This window comes from Semicossyphus pulcher, unplaced genomic scaffold (assembly GCF_022749685.1).
Source record: "Semicossyphus pulcher isolate SPU_LCO1_2020_fin unplaced genomic scaffold, fSemPul1.0.p SCAF_5, whole genome shotgun sequence".
Lineage (NCBI taxonomy): Eukaryota > Metazoa > Chordata > Actinopteri > Labriformes > Labridae > Semicossyphus > Semicossyphus pulcher.
This window is the reverse complement of record NW_027211726.1, coordinates 11,059,438-11,085,241: the sequence shown is the minus strand read 5'-3', so window position 1 is coordinate 11,085,241 and position 25,804 is coordinate 11,059,438. Positions and strand designations below refer to the sequence as shown.

The 25,804-nt window shown below is 43.3% G+C and overlaps 1 protein-coding gene across 2 annotated transcripts in view; it reads left to right on the top strand.

The window, feature by feature from the left end:
* rbms3 (RNA binding motif, single stranded interacting protein) overlaps positions 1 to 25,804 on the top strand; it is a 320,758-nt gene that overhangs the window by 38,608 nt on the left and 256,346 nt on the right. Inside the window, exon 3 of one of the 2 annotated variants that reach the window (XM_069681042.1) lies at positions 25,417 to 25,629. The exons of the other annotated variant lie outside the window; for it this stretch is intronic. Coding sequence (XP_069537143.1) covers positions 25,417 to 25,629 — 213 coding nt within the window. The remainder of the gene's footprint in view (positions 1 to 25,416; positions 25,630 to 25,804) is intronic. 2 annotated transcript variants of the gene reach the window in all.

Below are 25,804 nucleotides of genomic sequence, written 5' to 3'. Positions count from 1 at the left end.
ATGGCTCGGTAAGGAGACATGAAATACAACTCATTCTGTTTCCTAAGGGAGATATTCTATTAGCACATTAGCATTTTTTTGTCTCAGATTACAATTAACAGGCTTCAAAGCAGTCCCCTAAGTTGCATCCACATTTATATATTTTCCTCTTATAACAAGTGTCTGGTTTGGCATGAATAAAAAGGCAATTAGCAAGAATTGTAGCTGCTGTATTAGTATGGGAAGCACGCTAACAGTTGTTTCAGTTTGCCACCAGGCCCTTGTCCCCCTTGGCCTTCCATCCTCCTCCTCTCCTCTCACCAGAATAGCCGCTCAACCCCTCAGTGTTGTCCCTCTTGATCCCTTAACCGCCGCTTCCCCACTTGCCTTCATCCCTCCCCCCGTCTTCCTTCCCCTCTCCGTCCTCCGCGCTCTTTACAGGCTGTCAGGCCAGCGGCGCGGCACACGTGCTGCGTTCACGCCGGTTGGTCAGCTCGGATTGGCATGCACAGCGTGTCTCCTGGACTGACCTGCCTGCCCGCGTTGCTCTCCTATTAAAATTCCTGTGCCAGATCCCCAATGAGGGAGAGTGTAGCAGGGTCAGCCCCGGCTCGCTGGCCTCTCTCTCCCCCTGCCTGTCTAATGAAGAGGACGCCTGTTGGGTTCATTATTAAAGAAGTGCTAATAACAGACGGAGAGAGAGGAGTGATGGAGAGGCGGGGATGAGAGGGATGGCAAAACGGAGATAGAGGACCGGTGCAACTTCCAGCAAGAAACAAAGACGCACATGGTGTTTTGTTCCTATATATACTTTCACATAATGTTGCAGCATTTCTGTGCTTTTACTTGACAGCTCTGGAGAAAGCTTTTACCAGGCCTGGAAGCAGAGTGTTGACTCTTTGGTACTGTGGTTCTGTTATTCTCCAGAACGGATAGGATCTTGTAGTTGCTTGTACCATCAAGCGTATCATTGAAATCAGACTAAATAAAACTGAAGTAACTGATTTGGAATTGGAAAATTGTTTATAATAGCATTATTGTGGCTCTTGAAGCCATACTTTAAGACAATGTTATTTGCTTGGAAAAACTCCCACCGTGCAATGCTGCCCCGGCCACAAGGACCCTATTTCCTATAAGTACCTCAAAGGCAACACCAGGGAAGTTTATTACTATAGCAAATTAAAACAGCAAGGCAATAAAAGGTGCTCAACATGAGACATTTAAGGTATCAAGACAAGGTAATAAAAGATACGTTTAAATTAATCTGCTTGTAGCAGGAAACTTAATGTGGTTTTTAAGACTTGGCTTTATCCTCTCTTTCTTGGTCCCCTTCTATAAATGTTTAGCAAGACTTTAAACCTGGGAACCAGAGGGTGGCCGGTTCAAGTACCGGTACGGACCAACCTGGGAATTGCGCTGGTAGCCGGAGAGGTGCTGGGTTGTCCTGGGCTGCGTCAAGGTGCACTTGAGTAAGGCACCGAATCCCCCGACTGCTCGGGGCCACATGTCCATGTGCAGCCCCCTCACTCTGACATCTCTCCATTAATGCATGTCCATAGCGTCCTGTTTGTGCATGTGTGAATTTCAGGCCTTTGTGTGTGTGTAGCATGTTTGTTAAAACAGAGAAAAGATTGAATTTCCCCTCGGGGATTCGTAAAGTATATCTTAAATCTTAAATCTTAACAATAACTGCAAAAAATTCTTCTGATCTACAGAAAGTGCAGAAATTACATGTGTGTGGACCCTTAAACTCCCCTGGGAAACTCGGCGTGTTTACCTACATGCCCATTAAATATTCCAATTGTTAGCGCTAAAAACCCATATGTGCACAAAGCCTGCCTCTGCATTAATCAGCCCTTTGCCGTAGGAAGCATTAATTACACTGGGATTACCATGTAACTATCCAGCAGACTTCTATAGTATGCAGAGGAAAATTTCCATATAGATACTTGGATTTTTTTTAAAGCAATAATAGAATTCCTTACAGCTGCCTGAAGCACATCCATTCTAAATGAGTCTGCTGCTGCAGATGCTCTCGGTAAGTGATGTGGGGTATTATACAGGGTATTACCAGGGTCCTCAGAGGCCTAACACGGGTCCCACAAATTCCCTGTGATTGTGCGTGCGTGTGTGCACATGCATGTCCGGTATGCCTCCTTAGTTTTGGGATATTAATGCTTCTTTCTGCAGACCCGCCCCCTCTCCATATGTCGCTCGGTGTCCTGTCTCTCAACGCAAACCAGGCGTAATGCAAATTACCGACCATAAACAGCCAAGCGTGAAAGCATAAATATGTATCGTGAGCTCAACTGTCTTTGAAAAGCGCGCCCGTCCCGTGACTCGAGAGGAGGAGGAGGAAAAGGAAACAAAGTGATGGACTGCGAGTGTATGTTTCTGTGGAACGGGCCAGGGATGTTTATATGGTTTTCATGCAGCGTGACCGGGGCTATTAGTTTCTGGTCGCTGCTAAGAGGCAGACCACAAGGCCTATTAAAAAAAGGAAGCTGGCCAATTAATTTAAGCCGGATATAGGATCTGGTTGCGCACAAAGCGGTACAGAATGAAATGCAATGAAGGAATAAAATTGAAACAGAAAAATGCAAAGAAGGCATATCTTCATTTTGGGGGAGATGTTTTATTCAGCTTGTCTCAGCCGTGCCGTGAAAAAGAGACTGCTTAGATTAACATAATGGAGCGTCCTATCAGATCCTATGAGCCTCTGATGTTTACAGTCAATCATCGATGGAATGACAACAAGCAGGAGGAACACAGGAATGCTGCTCTAAGGGTTTTCAAGGCGAGGAAATGACTGGAATTCCAAGTCGTGCCCCCATCCCTGTAGACGGGCGTTTTCGGTATCCTCACAGCGCGGAGGAGAAATGTTGAAGAAGTCACATGATTCAACGCAGAAATCACAAGAAGTTTGTTCGGATACTGTAATCATTAAGTGCTTGTGTTTCCCTTCTGTGCGTCTAATCTAGGTCACAATTGGCCGGCTCATGCCTGCGCAGAGAGCAAATCCACCCAGCGATCGCAGAAGGCCTTATCCGACTGTTTACAACAGGGCCGGGTCGATATCCACAGGAGGAGCTCAAATAAACAAACCATAAATGCCGGGGCTTCTGCTGGCCTCAGAGATTATGGCTGTAACAAAGATTAATTTTAACAACCTGAGCTAATTGTCTCCGAAACTTTAGTTAACAGCAAATATGATCTAGCCCTGGGTGCTTTTCTCTCCTCTGTAATGAAGAATAATGAGCGCTGGAATTACTGCTGGCACTTTTTTTTTTTTTAACATCCTTGATTTGTAGAGCGCGCAGAAAGGCCGGCAGGATGCGAGTCCGGGAATGAAGAGATAGACTGTATCTGTCTGTGCGTCTGTCTGTCTGGAAGGAAACGAGCGAGGAAGGAAGGAATCGAGACTTGTGCTTGGCGTGAAATCAAATCTGAACCCCCTTGATGAATGTGAGGGAGTTAGCCTTTTGCCTGCGTGTTCTGTATCTTTGGAGGCATCCCATGAAGCATTTCTGTCTTTGTTATAATGGATAAAGATATTCTCCACCCCTCCCTCCTCCTCCTGCTCTGAAACTCCTACTCCTCCTCCTCTTTGTTTACTGTCTCTCCTCTTTATATCTCTCTTTCCCTCCCTGTGTATAACACTCGTACCGCTGTAGGAAGCGACTTGGCCTTGAGCGGTGTCTGTGATTCGCCTTCAATCTTCGCTGCGCGCTGGAACGCCACCTGAGGCTGGAGATGAGACCTCTCCACAAGTGGCAGAGCTTAAACGCCCTCTTTTATCTACACTATCTCTCCCTTAGTGAAGTGAGCGAGAGCGGGGAGAGAGGGAGGGCCAGCCTGAGCCCTTCTAGCTGTACTCAGACAGATGTGTACGGAAAGTGTGTGGAGGAGGAGACCTTCAACACCGACTGGCAGCACAAACCATACTTATAGGCTGTATACCTGGAAAGAGATCTAATCGAACTGCTTGTTTCTCTTTTTTCTTTTTCATCTCTGATGCTCCACCATGAGCACAGAAAAGAACCATTGTTCTGCCTCCTCGCTCTCTCTACTCCTGCTCTTTCTCCCATTGTTTGTAGGCGGTATGTATACCATTGGTATGGCCAGTGCTGACTTGTTTCAGATTGGTATTGTTATCACATTCCTCCTTCGCAAAGGTGCAAAAAGACCCTGACCTTTAACGCAATCACTCTAACCTACACAGCATCTGACACGGCACTGGCGTATCCATATCTCTCTCCGCCTGCAGTCTACAGGCACCTTTGCAGAGTCAATAGATGTAATGAAACTTATTAGCGCGTTTGGATTGAATATGTACGGTACACTTGAGACACAGTGAAGGAAGGGTGACCTACGCGGAACTTAGATCCAGCCTTGTAATGTACTTTATTCAGTTTGCAGGAGGCGACTCCATTAATGAATCGCCTCCTTTAGGGGGGGAATTGGCAGGTATCTCAAAGTCCATTCCAGTGTTTGCAAGGGGACCGGTTCAGATGCCCCTTAGCACTCCAATTCAACCGCAAGCCTTGATGGGGAAATGCTCTGGCTTAGAGTCCACATTCTTGCGTGAAAGGCCTTCATAAATGTATGTGTGAGAGGGACATTCAGATGCAATCTTCTCATCACCCACATTCTTGCAAAAGTTTTGGTGAAACCGCACAAGTCAGACGGTTTTGCTGGATGCAATTTCAAGTTCATGGTGTGCACGGTAGTTGGACTCCCAAGTGACAGTCCGCTCCTCTGCTAGGCACCCTGTTTGCTAAGATGTTCTGGAGGGGGTTGTTGAACTCGAGGGCAAACCTTGAAGAAATCCACGAGCGGAAGTGGAAGCCGCTTCTTTGCACTTCAGAAAAATTACTGAAGTTGAACCACTTGATGGGGGTCAATAGTACTTACAGTAACGTGGCTTTAAATGGATGATGAAGGTCCTTTCATGTTAAGTATGTGCTCAAGATGCTTGGCAGCTCCGATGTTACTGACGCTGTGTTGAAAATAGACAAATGCTTTGATAATGAATCACATTTCTTAGCAGTTTTAATTAATAATGCAATGTCAGATTACCAAGTTTTCAACATTGGCTGTCTTGGCTGTGCGCTCCATCAACGCTAATACCCCTTTCCCACCTAAGCGTGTTGACGCAGGTTTTTCAGACCTGGGAAGACCCACTTATAAATGCAGATTGTCTCTTTTCCCATTGCCAGTGAAGTATTCTCCTGTCGGTCTCTTTTCTGCTGCGTCACCGTCTGACGTCACAAACGTGCCCGAAATAGGGTTATTAAACAGTGAAGATGTTTCGGTGCTTAGGTTTGTAGTGTAACTACTCATTCAGTCTGTTTATTGAACTTGGCGCAACAAATTTGAAACGATGTTCGAGCGCTGCTCGGACGGAGACGGGTGGTATTTGTTGCTGAGATGACAAGGAGTTGCAGAAGTTACCGACGGAGCATAGCATCGCGCCTAAGGGGGCGGAGATTAACGTGTCCACATGGGTTTTGTGTTCCCATCAATGCTGATCGGAGCCGAGGCGATAATAACCCAGTTCTACTGCAGTCATTTGACCCGGGTCTGAATGCCGATTGTAGCCTTTCCAATTAAGCAAAACAGCTGGGTGTTAGCGGGTGTTAGCATGTTTTTTGACAGTGGGAAAGTGGCTTAAGAATGGCCGTCAAGCAAGGGATGATGAAATGAATCGTGTAATATTCACATTTTAAGACAAGGAAGACATCCTGGAAGCACTGGATCCATTTCTTGTTTCACAGTATTTTTCCTTACCCATATACCTATCACCCCGCTACAAGAATGTCCTTCGAGAAGAGTAAAACCCTCTTTCATCAATTCAAGCACTCGAGCAGACTGAAGCCTTGGAGCTGCACAATCCATTCACTGAAAAAGGGAAAGAATTACAAGCAGGCCCGATATGAAACCTCACTGCTGTGTATCATTCTCTCCCTCATCAAATGAAGCATTCAAGAGAACAGTCATCTTCAAAATAAAAGTGAAGAGAGTCCTCAGGTTATCACCTCATTAATTTGCTTCCTTCCGAAAAGGAGCGGACAGTATGATTGTGTGTCGCCATCCAACGTTTAATTAATTTCTGTCACCTCGGGCTATAGAGAGTCCACTTCTCTTTGGAGCGTTCCACTAAATGACCATTTCGAGGCTATTTCACTCACTTTGTTTATCTCGCTTTCTTGCCCCTCGCTCTCTCGGTCTTTGGTCATTAAGTGCTTTATCTTTGTGAAAACACAGAAAGCCTCTCCAGAATGATAACTTGTTCATTTTAACCCTCTTGAGAATACAGTAAAAGTGGGACTAAGTTGAATCCTCGTCTCTGACTTCCAAATGGTAACTCGACTTGTCTCAATTTACTTCTTTTGTATTTGCAATCATATTCTATTTAGATTGGTTATGGCCTGAGCGGTTCCATTCATCAGCAGTCCATTGATTCTTGCTTCGGCAATCCTCCACAATAATCCTCTTAAATGACTGTCCAGTGAGAGTTCTGGACATTTCTTCCAATAACCCCGGCAAATATGGACAGAAGCACAGAGGATTGAGAGGTCATTCTGCAGCGGGTTGTGGGTTGCACACAATTCAATCAAGATAACCATGGTAGATAAACACAGTCATAGCTCTGCATTTTGGGGTGCCACTTTTTGCATTAGAAAGGCAGCACCTGAAGCAGATAGAGGGATTTCTTGCAGTCTAATAGCACTTGTGGATGACAGGTCACTTTGGTTAGATTGGGATGGACCGAACAGACCGGGACTGCCTGGAAAGAAGTGACTCGGGCAAACTCTGATAGGGCGGTGATGGACTCACATCTTTGTCAGTTGAAATGGATTTGACTGTTTAACAAGGAGATTTGACTATTTGTCCCTTTTTCCCCAGTTTAGCACCAAACCAAACTCTGATACTTGCCTGATTCTTTTACCAAGCATGTTGGCTGTAAGCTGGATTCAGCCAGTGGCTATGCCTTCGGTAGGAATTTGGGGTTCAGTGCCTTGCCCAAGAACACTTCGACATGTAGACTGCAGAAACAGGGATGGAATCGCCAATCGCCAACCCTTTGAATGAAAACTATTTTAAGTTTTCAGAGAAGCAAGCCAAGTGTAAGCCGGCAGCCCTTTGAAGTCCCACCAAAGTGTGTCTGAAACACTGATTTTAAACTTTTTATCAGTCGAGGTTAGAATGAGAACTCGGAGCCCACCCAACTGAAAACTTTTAGGGGCCTTCCCTGAACTCTTTTGATGTTCAGTTTGCCATTATTTTGGTAGTCTTTGATTAAAACATAATTGAAACAAAGCCACCTCACTGTAGCCACACCCTTCTTCTACCAGTACGTCATTAATCATAATTGGGGTTGAGTTGCAATCTCCTCCAACATCGTGACAAATCATTTAATTCTTCAAGGGCTCTCGATGACATGAGTGGAGATAAACGAATCAGGTAAGGTAATATTTCATTATTAGGTCCAAACCAAACTACTGGTTTGACAACATCCTCAATCCAAACCTGCGATTTGAACGTAAATTCTCAGTGCAAAATTAAAGAGCCAATTTCCTCCAAACCACTACCAATTTTTGCTTGAGTAGTGTAAGATGTCGATCCCATTGCATTTTCCCCTTTTAGATCTGTTTGATGTTCCTCGGGCTGGCTAGAAAAACACCAAAGGCGGGTTCAAAATGTTGTTCAAGGTTACAGAAATACCAATAAAGTGCTAAAATGGTAAGAACTTGAACACATTCAAACCTTCCTTGGAAAAACACATTGTGTCATGAACGCAATATTTTGCATGACAATACAGTAAGATAATTTTGAAACACTTGCTCAGCCCTAGTCCACATTGTCACCAACATGGACTGTTGTCAGAATTTGGATTCCTGAGGAGGTAAACGACAGCCTCAATCCCCCAATCTGCCTCTGAGGGCTTTAAACATGCGACGTATTGGGCGGGCCATTGAATTTAGCCAGGAGCCTCCTGGAGGCCAACGGAGGAAACAGGAGCACATTAAAAGTGCTGATGAATCCAATCAGTCTGTTCGCAGGCATCCAACACAGATATGCCGGTGCACTAAGCAGCGCTACTCAAGGGCTTAATTAGAAGGATGCTTGTGTATTGTTTGTTTTCAGGCATTAGTAAAGTCTGTGTGTCCTGATAATGGAATTGGCTGGGAAATGGAATCGTTTGGCCCTGCCTTCATGCTGCTAGGCCTGATACTGCTTGTCAACACCATTGTTTCCTCACCCTCCTGTGGAGCCCCTATCGATGTCAGTGAAGGAAGACAGCTCTGGAGCAGCCAGCCAACTCCTCAGCCGGAGCGCTCGGGTTCGCCTGTCAGCTAACAAGGCCCTCTTTGCTGGAGAAGAGCCTTTCGCATTAGAATCTACCTCTAATTAGCAGCTACAGTCGTCCCCCTGCTGTCTGACACCTCAAATCAACACGTCACTGTATGTATGCAAACAGTTTTTTTTCTGCTTTTCATACCTCGGCTTCCTGACCTTTCGCTCCTGTGAAAGGCTGATGTGTGAACAGCTACTGAACACAGCAGGTAGTTTGACCAGCATGTGAAATTACGGTGCTGAAGTGATAATTGAGTATGCAGAGCTGCGTGATATGCTTGCTATATATACTCTATGTTGAGCAAAGTATATGCTGAATCCACTAATAGCTCGATATCTGATGCAATAACATACTATTTATGTTATGTTGTAAAAATACTCTTCACACTTTGACGCTCTGATCAAACTAATCAACTCAACATGCTTCACTGCCACTGTTTACATTGATATTAAATGTTATAAAATGTGTGTTGTCTCTTTGGCACACAACTTATTGTTTTACTGTCACATGAATCATTTCAAAATAAAGCTCAGATGAATGTTTCTACATTTGGACGACGACGGCAGGAAGTGAATGTGGACTAATATTCACTAGCATGACTGTAGCAGTTCATGGCAGGTTACTTAGGAAGCCAACCAGCCAAACCCAGCGGCTTGATACGGGAATAAGCGAAGCTCGGGAATTCTTTCAGTGGGCGAGGCAGGAATTCAATCAGTCGGACTATGGGGCTAGGAAGCTGGGCATCCGACACAGTTATGCTTCAGCACTTTTCAATTTGAGCTTGGCCTGCCTCAGCCTCCGGCCTGTAGCGTATCATTAATGAAAGTCACATTAGGCATCCCTGTCATCCTTAGTCATCCTGCTCAACCAGCAGAAGGTTATGTAGCTGTATGTTCAAAACTGTATCCCGTACAGATGTCCTACTTCCCAACTCAACTTCTGTTTGCTTGCTACTAGCTGGTTCTATAAAAGCATAATGAGCTCTGGCAGCTATGGAAGTCCCAATCCTGTTAAGCAACCTCATAAAATCCAGAGGTGGCTGAAAATGTTGTGTCTTTTGAATTACTTTGATTGATTTCTCTGCGATTCCTGTGATAAAAATAAACCGCTGCCCTTTTCCTCGTCCTCTCCCTTGACCCGGCCTGTTCACTCTTAACATCTTAAATGATTCATGATGTTTTTGCCGCTCTCTTCGTTGCTCAAGCGTTTTCTTGTGTGGTGTAGTAGAGGTCACGGATTCCTACATTTATGCAGGGAAGATTAGATGGATGTCTTTGGTTTCCTTAAGTTGTGACCTTAGCCTCTACTTCAGATCCTCACGCAGTCGTAGCCAGGCCCGGTCTCTCTGACCTCTGCCCTTCTGGGGGCTCCATACTGTGAGGGCTGGCTCGTGTTGCCGACTTGTGAGGTTCCGCTGCTCTGACAAATAGCCTTTAATGGAAATATTGGGCAAAAACCACCATAATAAAAGTAGTAGAAGTGATTGTCCTCCCTTACCCTGCTGTGTTTAGGTGATTTATGCCACGTAAGGTCAAATTCCAGAGTAGAAAGCACACATTGCGTTTTGTGGAAGCTGTTTCTGACATGTGTCTGAACTCCCTCATCAAAAAGCTGATGCTGACCTGTCAAGCAGTCACTCCAGAAAAGCAGGATTGAGTCAGTTCTCCGACACTATTCGTGTGGAAGCTCAGCAAAATATCAAAGTGTGTGATGGCTTTGTAACAAAGTGTGACAGTATGTTGTGATACTTTCAGACTCTCTATGTATCCATGCAACATGTCTTTATCTGTGGCGTCTGGGTGTTTTTTTTTGATGCCTCTTTGTTCCACGTCAGTCACTTTGACACTTTTGACAGATTAACACACTGACAACAGGAGTCCTGGATTTGGATCTCACTTGAGGGGGCTCCTTGTTTCTCCTCAACTCTTCACTTGACTTTGTTGTCTATATCATGTCACCTCTTTTAGCCCGTGGCTCCATTTCCATACCCGAGCTGTCAAAAGAAATCTCACTCATTTATCTGCCTGAGAGACGGAATGTGCAGAGAAGAGGCCTGAGTGTGCATTGTGGTCGGATTTTGGATGATAGGGCAAGATTGAAAATCACGGAAACTCAGAAAGGTTTAGAGTCAAAATCCTCCATGCACTATTTATTAATAATGCCTCCACACATGCACGCATTCACACATAGCTGCATCTTTATATCCCTGCTACGTATGTGTTCTATGAGTAATTAAATTCAGCCTGGCAGCAGCCGACTCCTCTCTCTCCCAGCTTGATCGGCTCTATAAAACAGGGTGTGGAACATGTGGAAACTGTGATCCTCCATCTGCAGTTGCTAGTATGGCCTCTCTCTCGGCCCCCCCAGAGGACTCATGCTGCAGTAGGACGATTTGTGTTGTGCATTGCAGTGAAATACATCTTGCCACTGAAAACTTTGACCACCTCACATAAACCAAAACCTCAAATGATAGTTTCATTAAGGCGTATGAGCTTAAGGAAGACTTGCGGTGTGGATTCGGAAGCTATTACTGTCTTTTTTTTGGGAAGGAATTACAGAGATTGATGGCTCAGACGGGCATAAATCATGAATTTTCTGGAGCTGACTCAGTGTTCCTTGGTGTACCCTCCCTGCTGTTTTCTGATTTATTGTTAGTTTGGCCATTTGCTGAATCTTGGTGAACACTCCAGTGTGCACCAAATCATTCGGCCCCTGAGAAATGACGACAGGAGCAGAAAGTGATGTTCATTAGTTGACACATTATTCTTTTCCACATTTTGCATGACATGATGTTCACTCTACATGATCTGCCAACTGGCATATACTATAGAGCAACATATACTGACCAGGAGAAACATATAACTAAAATATCCATGTCAAAATAGTGTTAGTCAAGTGATTAGTGGCAACGCACCAAATCCATGCGGTGGTCTTTTTCCTCTGGCGTCGCATGCACGTTGGGAAGCTCAAATGCTGTCTCAAAGGATTAACGTCATATCGCTGTGTTCCTGGTTGCAAGTATATACGTGTAGACATTTAAATAAATGTTATTACACGGCTGTTAAATACTTGATTCTGATTGTTAATCACATCATTCCAAGGTCTGTTATTTCTTGATAACAGACCGTTGTTAAGAAGAACAGACCGTTGCTAGGGATGCAGCTCAAATCACACACTCTAGAGGACTAAATGTAATCATATCAGTCTGCTAAAAGAAATCTGTTATATTTGACATTGGCTTGTTTACAGAGGGAAAAATAGAAAAGAGACAAACAGCGGAGAGAAAGCAATAAATATTAAATGATGCAAAAACTGAAGGCAGAGAGATCTACAAAACTGACGACAGACCATGAAGTAAACATTAAATGGAACACAGAACAGGATATGGCGGTGCATAAAGATGGTGAATGGAAAAGAAATTGTCAACACACTCTGAAAGTGACGAGACAGAAAACCTCAATCAGGTGCTGCGTGGATTTCTGTGGTCCAGTTCACCGTGTCTTACTTCATCTTCAGAGTAACAGATAGCTTAGCTCATTTTAATGTGAGTAAAAACAGCTAGGCTAGCTCATTGTAATGAGAGTAATAACAGCTAGCTTAGCTCATTGTAACGTGAGTTAAAACAGCTAGGTTAGCTCATTGTAACGTGAGTTAAAACAGCTAGGTTAGCTCATTGTAATGTGAGTAATAACAGCTAGCTTAGCTCATTGTAACGTGAGTAACAACAGCTAGGTTAGCTCATTGTAATGTGAGTAATAACAGCTAGCTTAGCTCATTGTAACGTGAGTAACAACAGCTAGGTTAGCTCATTGCAATGTGAGTAATAACAGCTAGCTTAGCTCATTGTAACGTGAGTAACAACAGCTAGGTTAGCTCATTTTAATGTGAGTAATGAAGTGACAAAACAACTGTAAAATTGCAATGTAAAACAACCTATTTGGTAACCCATTAGCTAATGAAAATGGGCAACAAGCTAACGTTAGCATTAAACCTCTTCTTAGCTAGCATTACTGTATGATTTATTACAAGATCAACAGAATTATAGAACTAATTTACACCTTCCCTATTGTATCATGTAACACTATTAAAAGGTGTTTTTAGCCAGGAAATGGTTGAATGCTAACATTAGCTGCTGTCTAATGGTTGCTAATGGGTTATGAAATATGTTGTTTAACCTAGAAATATAGCCTCAGAAGCATTTAGCATCCCACCCTCAGCATGATATCAAGGGGAAATGGCAGCTGTGTGAATATGCTGCATAAGGACAGTGTATAGAGTCTATGCATTATCTTTGGCTGCTGTAATTTGTGTCTCTTGACATCATGCCTCATCTCTCCTCTCAGGCCCTGTGATTTGTGATTTGGAGGCATGAAGCCATACTGTCAGTATAGAGGACTATCGCTAACACCACAAGGAGCAAATATTCACTCTGCCCTCCCATCACCACAGGGCGGGCACATGAGTGCTCGCACTTCATTAACTTAATTAATTACTGAATGCGCACAAGTTCAAGTGACCCAGCTACTTCCTCGCATTAGTGCTTTAAGGGCTTTTAATTGCATCTTCCGTAACTGTTTAGTTTGGTAGAGCTTGTAAAGATACACATGTGCAAAACTAACCAGAGACCCTGGAGATTTGAGAGACGATTTTAAGTCTCCAGACTGGCATGTTTTTTTGCTGAAGGGTCTGAAATTTCCAAATCTCTACAAGCACTTCTACATGGCTGTTCTCGTTTTTAGCTGTTGAGGTTGACAAGAGAAAAAAAGCAAGTATCCTCCTTGCAGACCAGTAGAGCATCTAAAAAAAAAAGGCACAGCCACATTATCTGACAGGTTGTGGCACATTGGTTATCACAGTACAGCAGAACAGTCCTTTCAAAACAGTGACAGTGTAGCTGTCTAGCTCTCTCAGGGGGCCAAGAGCCACTGTTCCGACATGTCCCTGTGTCAGCGGTCTAGTGAGGAGCTGGAATGTCTTCATGACTCTACATGCGTACCCTGTTATGCTCCACTGGGGTGCAGAGTGGCGGCATCACTTTTGTTTTTTTTCTCTCTCCCAACACAGTCCCTTACGCCTTGTCTCTCACACGATGACAGGGTGAGATAGAGAGATAGTGGAGCAGGAGATTGAGCATGCAGTATGACGCTTTGTCTCCTCTCTAAAGGTGTTCATTGCCATTATACATGAAGAGGCCCAATGTGCACACGTTTCATTTGTCCACAAAAAGGAGTGCAAACACTTCACTAAAGTGGCTCTTCAAATTCAGGAAAATACAAACTCACACAATAGCCATTCATTGCCATTAAAATACCACAAAACAAAGTATTCAAATGTAGAAAAGCTGGTCTTTTCATGTCCTTCCAAAGCATTGGAGGGAGATGTGTCTCGACTGTTTTTCTCTGCTTGGGCTTCATGGCCACTTTTTCGCTTCTTAACCAAGGCTGCAAATACGGGAAATAAAAGAAGCATGTGTCCTCTAGAAGTTGTTTTACTTTGCGGTTGCTGAGGACAGACCTCCCTTCTCCCTACACAAACAGAAGAGTGTGATTATAAAGCTTGACAACTGGAAAAATTTGCACCCCATAATTGTCCGCGCTTCTTCTTTTAGAGGAAATCAAAACAAAGCCCAAGGTTTAATAAAGATCCGTGTTCATAACGGCTTCTCACAGCAGTACATCCTCAGCATTTCAGCAAGTCATATTGCAGGAGGCGGCCTCATATGGGAAACACACACAAAACTGTGTGCTCATCTCCAAACTATACAGTTTTCATCTGAGCTGAGAGAGACGGCTTTATTGAATTTAAAGAAAAATGATAACATCATGTGGAGACAGTGTGCGGAGAAAATAGACTTTTATCAAGAAGTGTTGTTATTGGAGGACTGCAGTGTTCGCTGACTTGCTTGCAACTTAGTTTGTTTTCTCTTGCTCTTGTCTTAATTCTTCATTTCCAGCCTCCATGGGGACCTGACAGAGACAACAAAGCAAAAAGGAGATTTCAAGGCTGAGAGGAGAAAAGAGCAACTTAGTAGAGGAGAATGGCGTTTTCTGTGCATCCTTTGACCCTGACCCTGAGGACTATGTGTGCATCTGTATGATTTTTTTGTGTTTGCTCGTTGTGCTAAGCAACCTTTTGTCGATTTATAAATATTATAACTGATACCCGTTACAAAATATTCGCTGAAAGTTTAGAGCTATGTTTTCTCTGTTCTTGCACTCCCGATGCAAAAGTGCGATCCGTGATGCCTGACAGATGTGCACGTTTGAAGGTGGTATCAAGTTTCTTCGAGGTGAAAAGGGGGGTACAGGCCTAGAAATAGCAGCAGCAAGAGTAGGCAGCTGGGGTCCACGTCATTCTGAGAGATGCTGCAGCAACCAGGGCCCATCTGGAGGGAAGAGAAAGCCAAGGACACTGCAGAAGAAGAGGGGAGAAGAGAGGGAGATATGATGCAAGACCCTTCTCATTGACCTTGTCATTGAACGTTTGGAAAAGCAAAGACAATTGTCTTCCATTTCTTACTTTCTTTCTTGCCTTCTTTTTACAGACACATAGAAGGAGTCAGTCTTTAATAATCCCTGACAGACGGACAAAAGCCTGCCATGTACGACTACATGTCACTTCCAAGTCATCCCCTCTCATCTTACTCCCCCACTCCTCTTCCTATTTTCACGCTCGAGGCCACTGGGACAAATGCAATGGTTTCTGTGGAACTATTTCTCCTTTTTTCCTTATCATTTTACATGGTTTATATGTTGGAATTAATGCAGCGAGGACTGGGTGATATGATGTAAAACCACAATGAAATATTAGATAAGCGTCTATGTGACTGTTCGGTCTCCAGAAAATAATCACACTAACTTTGAAATCCTCGAGTTTTCTCCTAGTGCCACCATGAGGTTTAAATATTTGGTTTTGTCGCCTTAAAGAGGGGGTATTGTGCTTTTTCACATTTTCAGACATATATATATAATGTTACAATGTTGGATGTCCAGACTAAATGTGGGTGACATTTCAAATCTGTAGGTAAAAGTATGTTGGAGAACACCAGGTTTCAGACAGTTTTTTCTACACGCCACAGGCTGCGGAAAGCTGGCCAATCAGAAAGTGGGCTCATAGGGGCGGGGTTTCTTAAAGGGACAGAGCTGAATGAGTTCTTTCAGGCAGAGGCTGTATGAGGGCCTGCACAGAGCACCAGTGTGAGAAAACTGAGGAGTGTTTGTAAGTGTAAATTATGCTAAGCTACTCCACAGGTATCACAGAGTGAAATATGGAGCTTGAAAGTAGCATTAGCATAACCCCACCTTTGAAGAACTGTCATTAATGGCCATGATGTTTGGTCCAGACATTCATGTCCCCTCAGGATGAATTAAACTAACCTATGTACCAACTCTACAGTCGTTAGCTGTAAGCTAGCTAGCAATGGACACAAAAACTGTTTGTGTAATAAACATTAATAGACATTTCTTTAACAGAAAGATACAATATTATCAGATAACAATAAGGAATAATAGTGTCTTTCAATTGTCCAAACTTTAAATTGTTTACATTTTTGGCTCTGAGAGCCACCAAAACACCAACCAAGAGTAGCAACCAAGTCATGTTAAATGATAGCACAGTATATGTTTTGCAGTTTCTAACCACAGCTTTCTCCGTCAATACAGACCACATCTCACTTAGTGATCATGTGTGGCTATTTCTGCATTGTGTAGGTGTTGTTTTAATGGCACAGAGCTCCACACAACACTCGGGATTTAGTGTGCTGGGCTCAGAGGCCTGAAGCAATCAGAGACATCCATCATCCCCACAGTTTATAGAGTGATGGAAGGAGAGAGAGAAAGAAAAAGAGAGGGAGAGAGAGAGAGAGAGGTAGAAACTCATACAGAAACAAAGGGAAGCAATGATAGAGAGAGACGAACAGACAAAGTGACAGAGCCAGAGAAGTGGGTGTATAAAAAGCATACATAAGAAGAGGACTAAAATGTCAGTGTGAAAGCATTTGTCTGGAGGTGTGAGCCACTCAGACACAGCCAGGCTGCCCCAGTGGGTAAACAGCTGTAATCATAGTTTAGCAGCAGACGTTAACAGCCTCCCTCTATACTGCTGTTAACATGTTGAAGTACGGTGCATTACATCCTGGATTCCTGCAATTCAAAACATTTATCTGAGTTCTTAGCCTTTGAGAGTTCGAGGAAGGTTATTACAGCATTCCTTTTTTTGCATTGGGCGATAAATAACTGAAACCTAAGTGCTGTAGAAGGCTGCAATAAAGATACTTCATTTTACCTCCAACTTACTATTGGATGGTTTCATTTATGGATCATAATCGTAACTATTTTCATGGTAGTTTGTGTCTCAATACTTTTTTTCTGTGCTGTGTACATAATTTTTTAGAAAAGGGTAAGGCTGTGTTGTCAGATTAGAGGCCTCCACAAGTCCAATCTTTGGGACCAGAACCTAAACAAAACCATGGAAAATCTGGAGCCTATCCCAGCTGTCATTGGGCGAGAAGCGAGGTACACCCTGGACTGATCGCTCACACCCACACCTACGGGAAATTTAGAGTCATCAATTAACCTAACCAGCGTGTCTTTGGACTGTGGGAGGAAGCCGCAGTACCTGGAGGGAACCCATGCATACACAGGGAAACAATGCAAACTTCACACAGAAAGGCCCACTTCGACAAAATCGGGATCGAACCAGGAACCTTCTAGCTGTGAGGCAACAGCGCTAACCACTGCACCATTGTGCAGCCCCCTACCTGAATCAGCCCTGCATAAATTGATTTCCCCGATCTGAAGGGTCCCAAAAGTAGTCAAATATGGTCCACAGTAGACTTTATGACAACTGCACCCAATCTTAACATTCAAAAAGACCAACTACACTGGTACTGTGTCATTTTTCCCACATGTCACATCGGTCATCCCAATTATTGTAAAAAAAAAATGTTTTTGAGGCCAGGAAAAGAGTTTAATCTGTGATCACTCCTGAGAGTGAGTACGCTTGGATCCACTTAGTTACAATGTTAGGCATATTGATCCAAAGGCCTGCAGCTGTATAACACAGTAATGAAAATAATTCTAATCTGGCCTAACTCAAGTCCCAGGTCGGTATTCAGTTACTAAGTTCCTGAAAGGCTCAATTTCCTTGTTTTGTAAGCCCCAAAGTCAAAAACCTCAATTGTGTTGTGTTAAAAATAGTGTAAAGCAATGAAAGTGAGCATATTCTCACATTTAGAAAGCTTTGAGCTGCAATTGACAAATGCCTTCAAAGAATTAATCAATTATTAAAATGAATGTTTTTTTTTTTACTTTCAAAGGCTCAAGTTTCATTTTCTTTTAAACCGACCACTTCTTCTATTTTTAGCATTAAGCCTTTGTTTGCACTTAAAGTACCCCAGAGTAAGTAGTCATGGCCCTTCTCCTCTGAGGGGGTGGATGATGCTGCTTCTTGTTAGTCCAAGCATAGTGGGAGATCGAGAAAGAGAAGGGAGTCGGAAAGGGAGCACTTTCGGTATCTCTTTTCCAGGTGTAGGTGTTATCGAAATCATGCCACTTCAATCAAGTGACTTTGTCTGTTAGTCGGATCACCCCCCATGTCTTTCCATTTTGCTTCCCATGGGACGTCGAGATGCAAATTTGAGGCACTACATCCGCTTCACAGCAGCAGCCCCCTGGCTCACGGTTCATCAGAGCATAAACACGTGTCAGGCCAAGGAAAATATTTGGAGAGATGGATAACAGACACAGAAAGTTGTGAGGTTTACTTAGAGCTCCAAGTGTGGAAGGGTCATATTATTGTTCGTCAAAGACTCTGAGGTCAAAGATTCTCTTCGATCTCTTTCCTCTTTTTTTGTCGCTCTGTGCCCCTTGTGCACCTCACTTCCCTTCTTTCCACATCTCGAAAGAATCTAGACAACTATTTCTTCTGAAATCAGGTTTCTTAAAGGAGTAAACAACAGTGTGTTGTGCCATGCATGACCTAAGAAGGGGTACCTTGAAATGTCCCTGGAGACTTTTTCAGAGACTCTAAACAGGTAGGGTCATAAATGTTTGTATGAGAACTTCAGTCAATAGAGATTTCTCAGTGGGAGTAAGGTCAGTCCACACTCACCACACTTGGCACATTTGACCCTAAGTACTGTACTGTAGTCCTTGTTTGAGTGGCTGTCAGCCATCCCCCTGGTATGTCACCCTCTAACCCAGTTGCCTTGGTTACCACCTACTCCAAATCCCTCCAGACTTTCATCTTAGATGGCAGAAGTGTTCCCTAAGAGCTTTGATAGAAGACGTGGAGGGTAAAAAGGAACAGATTTATGTTGTTGGCCTGGCCAGTGAGCACGGACGTGCTGGGGGTAACTTCTCACTGGTTCATTCCTTCTCTTGTCCAACTGAGAGCAGCCTTGAACCCGTCAGACATCCCACGAGCCAAAATCCACATATGCCCTGCCACTGTGTTGCCTTGGCTACGCTTGAACTTAGAATATTGGAAAAAGGATGACAGTGGGTGGACAGAGGTGCTGTTCGGGATCGTAGGTGGCGGTGCGTTTGACCCACAGAGCCCGTCCTTTACTCCATCTGCAGCGATTTGCCAGGAGTGACAGTTAAATCCCGAGTCTTTGGCGGGGGGGAAGCCGACTTGTGTGAGGGGATGAGGATTGGCAAAGGAGGGCGACTGGTACAGAGGAGGCCATTTCACGCAACACAGCTTCCAGGAAGTCAGTCATCAGAGATGCCAAAGGAAAGCTGCGTCTCTTTCATAGCCGGCCAAACGGAGCAACCAGGCGTGGAGGGCCCTCTAGAAGACAATATCCCCTAACTAATGCCATCTGGGATGACTTTCCTGGTGCTTATGTTGAAGCCTCTCACCCTTAAACCATTCATTTCAACCTTCATTTCAAAAACGCTTTGGCACTTGGTTATTTGGTCGTTTGTCACATTTTAGGGACCTCATTTTTGTTCATTTGATGGGTTTTTGAATAAGAATAAGTGGACAGGAGGTTTTATTCTGCATTCAGAAATGGGAAATGGGAATATGGAGATGAAAGAGAGGAAAAAGGGCCATTTTGGCAGCCCTCCAGTGTCTTTGAAAAAAACATCTGATCCAAGATAAGACAGTAAGGCCAACAGGAAACCAGGACATTTTGATTTGGATCTGTGTTGTGGGAAATGACCATTTCTGTCTCACAGTATCCATGTACCCAACAACAGCTGTGGGGCACGATGCCTTTCGGATGATCAGATAATCACAGCATAGTATTATTAACGACCTAGAGAAAGTAGAAAAAGCACATATATAAGACTATTTGTCCGAATGTTTAGTATTACATCCTCAGATAAAGGTTATTCTTTAAGATAAAATCAGGAAAAAAATAACACACGAGTAAAAAAACATTCCGTTGCTTTAGGCCGTTTTCTGATTCATCCTCCAAGAAAGCCAATACACCAAGCTGAAACAATAAACTGAAGAATTTCACAGAGAGCCATAAAGACGCTTCGCTGTTAAACTTTCTGTAATACAAAAGCAATCTGATGTCTCGGCAATAGGCCACAGTTTGCTTCCCCAACACCTCACGGAGCGTGTTTTTGTTCTATTGTGTCATAGATTTCATGGTGGAAATATTTCTTGGAAAGCAAGGAATTGTTCGGTATGAGTGTATTATTCCTTAGAGGAAACCTCATGGGGAGGTTTCATCATAGTTATGGGGTCATGCACTGTTCACAGAAAAATGACTCCTGTGGAAGGGGGAACAGTGACTTTTCTTTTTTTCAGTGGAGGAATCATAAAATAGATACTACCATTACCACAAAAACCAGGCTGGATTTAATTGACATTATTCAAAAAGAGCAATGAATCTGTAATTCATCTGGCCAATTTTTTAATTGGAACATGAATTCATTTTCTGACTTACAAAATCCACCCATGGAATAGAAAAGCAACTTTTAGCGAACTGATTTGAATTGAGGTTAAATCGGCGTTTGATACCTTCTACCTTCTACAAATTATATAAAAATGTGTCCTGTGATTGTAAAGGTTTCGTCCCCTCACACCCCTAATCCCCCATCGTCACCAGGGAGAAAGAGAGACGAGAGAGACGGAAATCACTTAACCAGTAAAAAATGGACTCAGGAGAGCTGCAATGCTCCGGTACATGTCAGCGTATTAATGGAGCCACAACCTCCACTCACTTTTTCATATAGCTGAAAGTGAAGCATTATCCCGCCCGGACTTACATGTTTAGTAATAATAAATGGTGCTGATAACGTACTGGCTTGCTCAATGACTTGCATTTTTCTTCTCTGTAAAGCTAAATAAATATTTTATATGAAGGAAGTAATGCACATCCTTTTATTTGAGGCATTTATTATGATCTCAGGCTAACGTGTTGGGGAGAATAGGAGATGTAAACCGGCTGTGGAGCAAGTTAATGCAGCTGCATTTCAAGGTTTTAGAATATATAAATTAGGGATGCACCGATATCAATATCGGGTATTGGGCTGTATCGGAGCTCAAGTACTCATACTCGTAAAACTACACCAATGCAACTGCACCTGATACCACTTTACAGCTTGACGTTAGCCTACCGTTAGTTAAGCAGGTAGGCAGAGACGTAACAATGTCACTTCAGAAAAAGGCTTAGTCCTCACAGACCGCACTAACATATACACTCACAACCAAACTGAAGCTAACAGAGTGTAACATAAACATTAAGGCAAACTAACTTACAAATTCATGGACGCACACACGATAAAAACAGTCCGTCGGCAATCACTGATGTCTCCGTAGTAGGTGCAGTAAGCAAGTCCAGGCATGTCTCCCTTACTGTCATGTTTCAGGGGGGATGCGTTGTGCAGTGCTGCGTTCAGGTGCGCCCAGAGTGCTCATCATGTGACCTTTATGTAGTGTTATACTGAAATCTACTGAATGTGTTATAGGTTACACAAAAGTAAATGTGTGGCGGTGTCATGTTTGTTAAGCAAAACAAAGTTGAATGTTAAAATGTCAGCAACAGTTGCATCATTCTGTCGATTTACTTTGTTACAGTCAGAAAGTGAGGAACATCTGATGAAAAGGAAACTTGCTTTTAAAGTCATTATGAGAACTGTAATGATATTATTAAGTACTTATATCGGTACTTGGTATTGGCAAGTACCCAAATATAAGTACTTGTACTTGGTCTGAAAAAAAGTGGTATCAGTGCATCCCTAATATTTATAGATATGTTCAATAAAAGTGAAAGAAGCCAAATATCTGAAACATCAAATACAGTCAGGAATTTGTAAAATACAGCTGAAAAATGTTCAAAATTAGGTTTGAAGTCAAAAACTGTTCAATCACAGAGAAGTTTTACAATATGTCCTCTTGCACTAAGAGCTGCAATAAGAGCTACACTCTCTATGTACACTCTCACTGTACGTGTCCCCATTTTACCACAATGTCCTCGCTGCTGAAGTGGAGAACTCATATCGGTCCTCACAAAGGCAGATAAACAAGAACACACACACACAAATATGATTTGGCCTTGTTAAAAAAAAAACAATGTTTGCCTTCCTCATTATCCCCCTTGGTGAATCCTGAGCACAAACAGATACATAAACACATGCATGCACTCACAAACACGTGTATAAAACCGCCCTGCACGTACACACATCTGTTTGCCTGCATGTTAAACATTCCCCCTCGGAAACGGCGGAAGAAACTTTGTGTAACCAGATGCTATTGGCCCTTATATAAAATGGAGAAATATGGGCAGGGTGTAGCTCTCTGACGAGCCGCTGAAAGTCTGTGACATGAATCTGAGTCTTGGGACCAATCATGCATTCCAGTCGAAAAAATGTCAAGACCCTCGGATCTCAGCCTCGTGTTAAAACACAGCCCTGCCCCTGCAATTTAAAGGACCAATATCTTGTCAGTCCTGCAGCAAAGAAATCCAGCGTCCAAACCTTTTCATCATGCCTCTGTTATCCCATATACCTTATAAGCATGAAACATATTTTAAAATTACCTCTCCCTTGAGATAAAGTCTTTAACAATATACATCTATGTAGACGCATTAGTTCTAAACGCCTCCTCTCTGCCTCAATAATCCTCATTTATAAGGCCAATGGAGTTTGTTGCATGGCTGGGGGCAGCACTTAAACTCTATGAACTGCAGAATACTAGCGTTAAAGTAGCCGATGTGGTCATACAGCTTAATGTACCATACTTGGGGCTGTTCCTTCCCTTCTGGCTTTTACAGTGGCAGTATAATAGAGCGAGGACGTCTCCATAGCACTCAATAACTTGCATCAGTGAGGCATAGCTCTAAATGCTGATGTGTTGCTAGTACACTATATCCTGCCCACACACAGTTCTCAAATTTTGACCCTATGACTAAATCTGTCATTTAAAGTCTGATAGAAAAGAGCAACTCACTGCGTTTGATTCGTTTGACAAAAGCAGGAAAAATACACAGTTTATTTATTTTTTTCGCGCAACTAAAATGTCCATTTTGACACTGTTTAAAACCTGGTGATTTAAATCAGAGCTTCACATTATTCTCTATTTTATTCCCAGAACCTGCAGTTCAATAAAACCAGTGGGGCTCCTTCATGCTCCTCCTCTATGGACTCTACGTTATGCTACATACATGCATTTATCCTGCTTTGGGGGAAACGGCCTCCTCCTGGTTTATATTAAGATGGATCCTAAACCTGTCGTTATATATTGTATGAATTAGGCTGAACTTTGGCTTACGTTTTTCCCCTCCGGATCCTTCGTGATGAAGAATACGAGACTGGCAAGCCTTCTAAGCGCAGCTGTGAGTCTATATTGCTGCCAGCGCTCTCAGTCGGGATCCCCTGTGTGGGATAACCTCTGACCTCAGTGAAAATCCAGGAGGGGCCAAAGGGGACTGTTAATGCTCGCTAGTGATGTACAGCTGTGATTCGTTCAAGATGGATTGTCTTCGCTCAGCACACCATTCACAAAGGTGCATTAAATCATGGTAAATGTTCTTTGCATTACATCATATTTCTCAGAGGGTGGAGTCTGAATCAGACAGATCAGAGCGGACAAAGTAATCTAATAACGACTGTTTGTTTGTTACTTAAATAATTACCTTCTTTAAGATCTCTGTTTAATACACTCACAGTTGTGATTGTTTAAAACCCCTGGCTGCAACTGATGGTGATTATCATTATTGAATCAGTATAATGTGTCTGAAAGTAATAAAAAATAATGTTCATGGCAAGTTTTAAGACCCAGTGTCTGTGTCTTAAAATATAATTTTTCTGCAACCATGAATCCAAAAGTTTTTTATTGCAAAACTCACACTGCTTGTAAAATGCTCAATTTGTGAGGTTTTAACTTTTGGGGAAGAATATATTGATTGTTCAGAGAAAAAAATCCTTCTTTATAAGGACTTGTGGTTTGAGTATTATCACTGGAATAAAAATAAAAATGTTTAGTACATTTTACAATGTGCTGTGTTTTTCCACAGTGGATGCTAAAAACGATAAAGAATATTATGTTGCTGCCATGAGAAAACCATTAAACTCCAAAACATCATGTTTTCTATCTGCCAACTTTTGTGATGGTCTACATGCTGCCTGTATTGAGGTACGAAAAAGGTTGAAATGAACATTTTTTTGCTTTGTGCTGATGCATTTTTATGTGACGTGAACAGGTTTGTAGTGTGCTTATTTAGCATGTGAAGTAGAGGAATCAACCCATGAAACAGTTATTCAGCAAAAAAAATTTTTGCACAGCAAGTGCACTTCTATGGGATTGCAAGGAAGCTAGAAAGCCCTGAATTTACCCAATGCAGTCACCTTCTGTTTTGTAAAGAGCAGCTCCAGTCATGTTTTTCAGACATGTAAAATGCTCTGCTTGAAATAATAAATTGTGTCTGATGTGTTTTTTTCTGCGAAGTACGTTTGGTTACCTAAAAATCCTCCCAAGGCATCTCCTCCTTCTCCCTTATTTAAATTCCCAAATCTGCATAGTCCCCGCCCACTATGCAAATTTCAAACCGCCCGTTTAGTGGCAACTTGTTGAAACTTAGCTAGCTTGAAATGTAGTCATTAGTTGTAGTAACGTTAACGTTAGTAGTCAGAAGTGAGTTTGCAAACATTACGATGACGGTTACAGCTGGCTCGCGCATCGCCGAAGTGGTTGCCATAGGTTGCACATAATGATATGCATAGCGTCACCCGGTCCATTAACGGGATTGGCTCCTTAGGTTTGTGACGTCTCAAAGCTGCCAATCTGAAAACGTGTTGTTCAGCCTGTCCTTGGTACACTGCAGTTTAAAAGCAGACAGGCCCAGCCATGGAGATGACTGCTGATGTTGTCCCTGATATGTCTTGTAGCACATGAAGAACACCACATGGAGATGTTTACAAGGTTAAACACTTGATTTTCACTGGAGGGGGTGAAATGATGACCAGTTTGCACTATACTATAATAATACTATGTGCTCTAGATCTCGTTGAAATGCCACAGATCGGCATGTGTGTCCCGGTTTTTTCCTCAGTGCTCCAGTGGCCGTGACAGCCCAGGTAACCCATCTCAGAGCGGCATAAGCCAGCCTGTCAGCAGCTTCAGCCTTGTGTTTGCTGGACCCTGTTGATACCCAATACATAATGCCACACCGGGAAGCCCATTGCCAGCCTGTAATCCGAGCATCTTATCAAACCAATCAGCACTTTTTCCAGCATGAACGCATCTCAACTGTGACGGAGGAGGGGGTTACACAACATCTGGTGCTTGAAGTACTCGAGAAAAGGCGGGAGAGAAAGCGTGGTGGGGTGAAAAGAAAGTGTGAGAACAATCTCGATGCTCTGGTATGGAGATTTTACATCAACACAACGTTCTTTGGATACAGGTCGCTGAGCGGGCAGTCAGTTGTCAGTGCATGCCTTCCGCAGATTTTAGCCTGATCGCTGTTACGCTTGTGATGTTCTCGACAGAAACATTTGTCAATGCAACCCCCTCACAGTTGCCTCCTTCTTCTCTGCCTCTCACCCGCTCTAACCTCTTCCTTTCCCCCTTTCCCCCCCCAACCTCCTCATTCTTCTTTTTTTTCCCCCCATCAGCCCAGTGTGGCGGTGAGAGGTTACCACAGCAGTAAGGCCGCTGCCATGAATCCAAGTGTTGGATCCAATTGGACCACTGGTAGCAGCAGCGGTCAAGGGGCCAGGAGCGGGACCTCTTTTACCCGTGCAAGCTTGCAGCATTACCTGTCCCACCAACATCACCACCCACAGTCCTCGCACACGAGCTACGCCTACTGCCCGGCCCACACAGCTGTGAGTAGAGCAGGATTCTTCTTTCTCAGTGTCTCTCTGGTGTCCATTAGTGGCTGTTACTATCAGGGAAGCTCTTATGCACACAGCAAATTCCTTCTTTATCTCCTCGCTTTAATCTCTCCCTCTTTCCCACACTCATTCCTCTCAAGCCCTCATGGTATACATCACTCCCCCC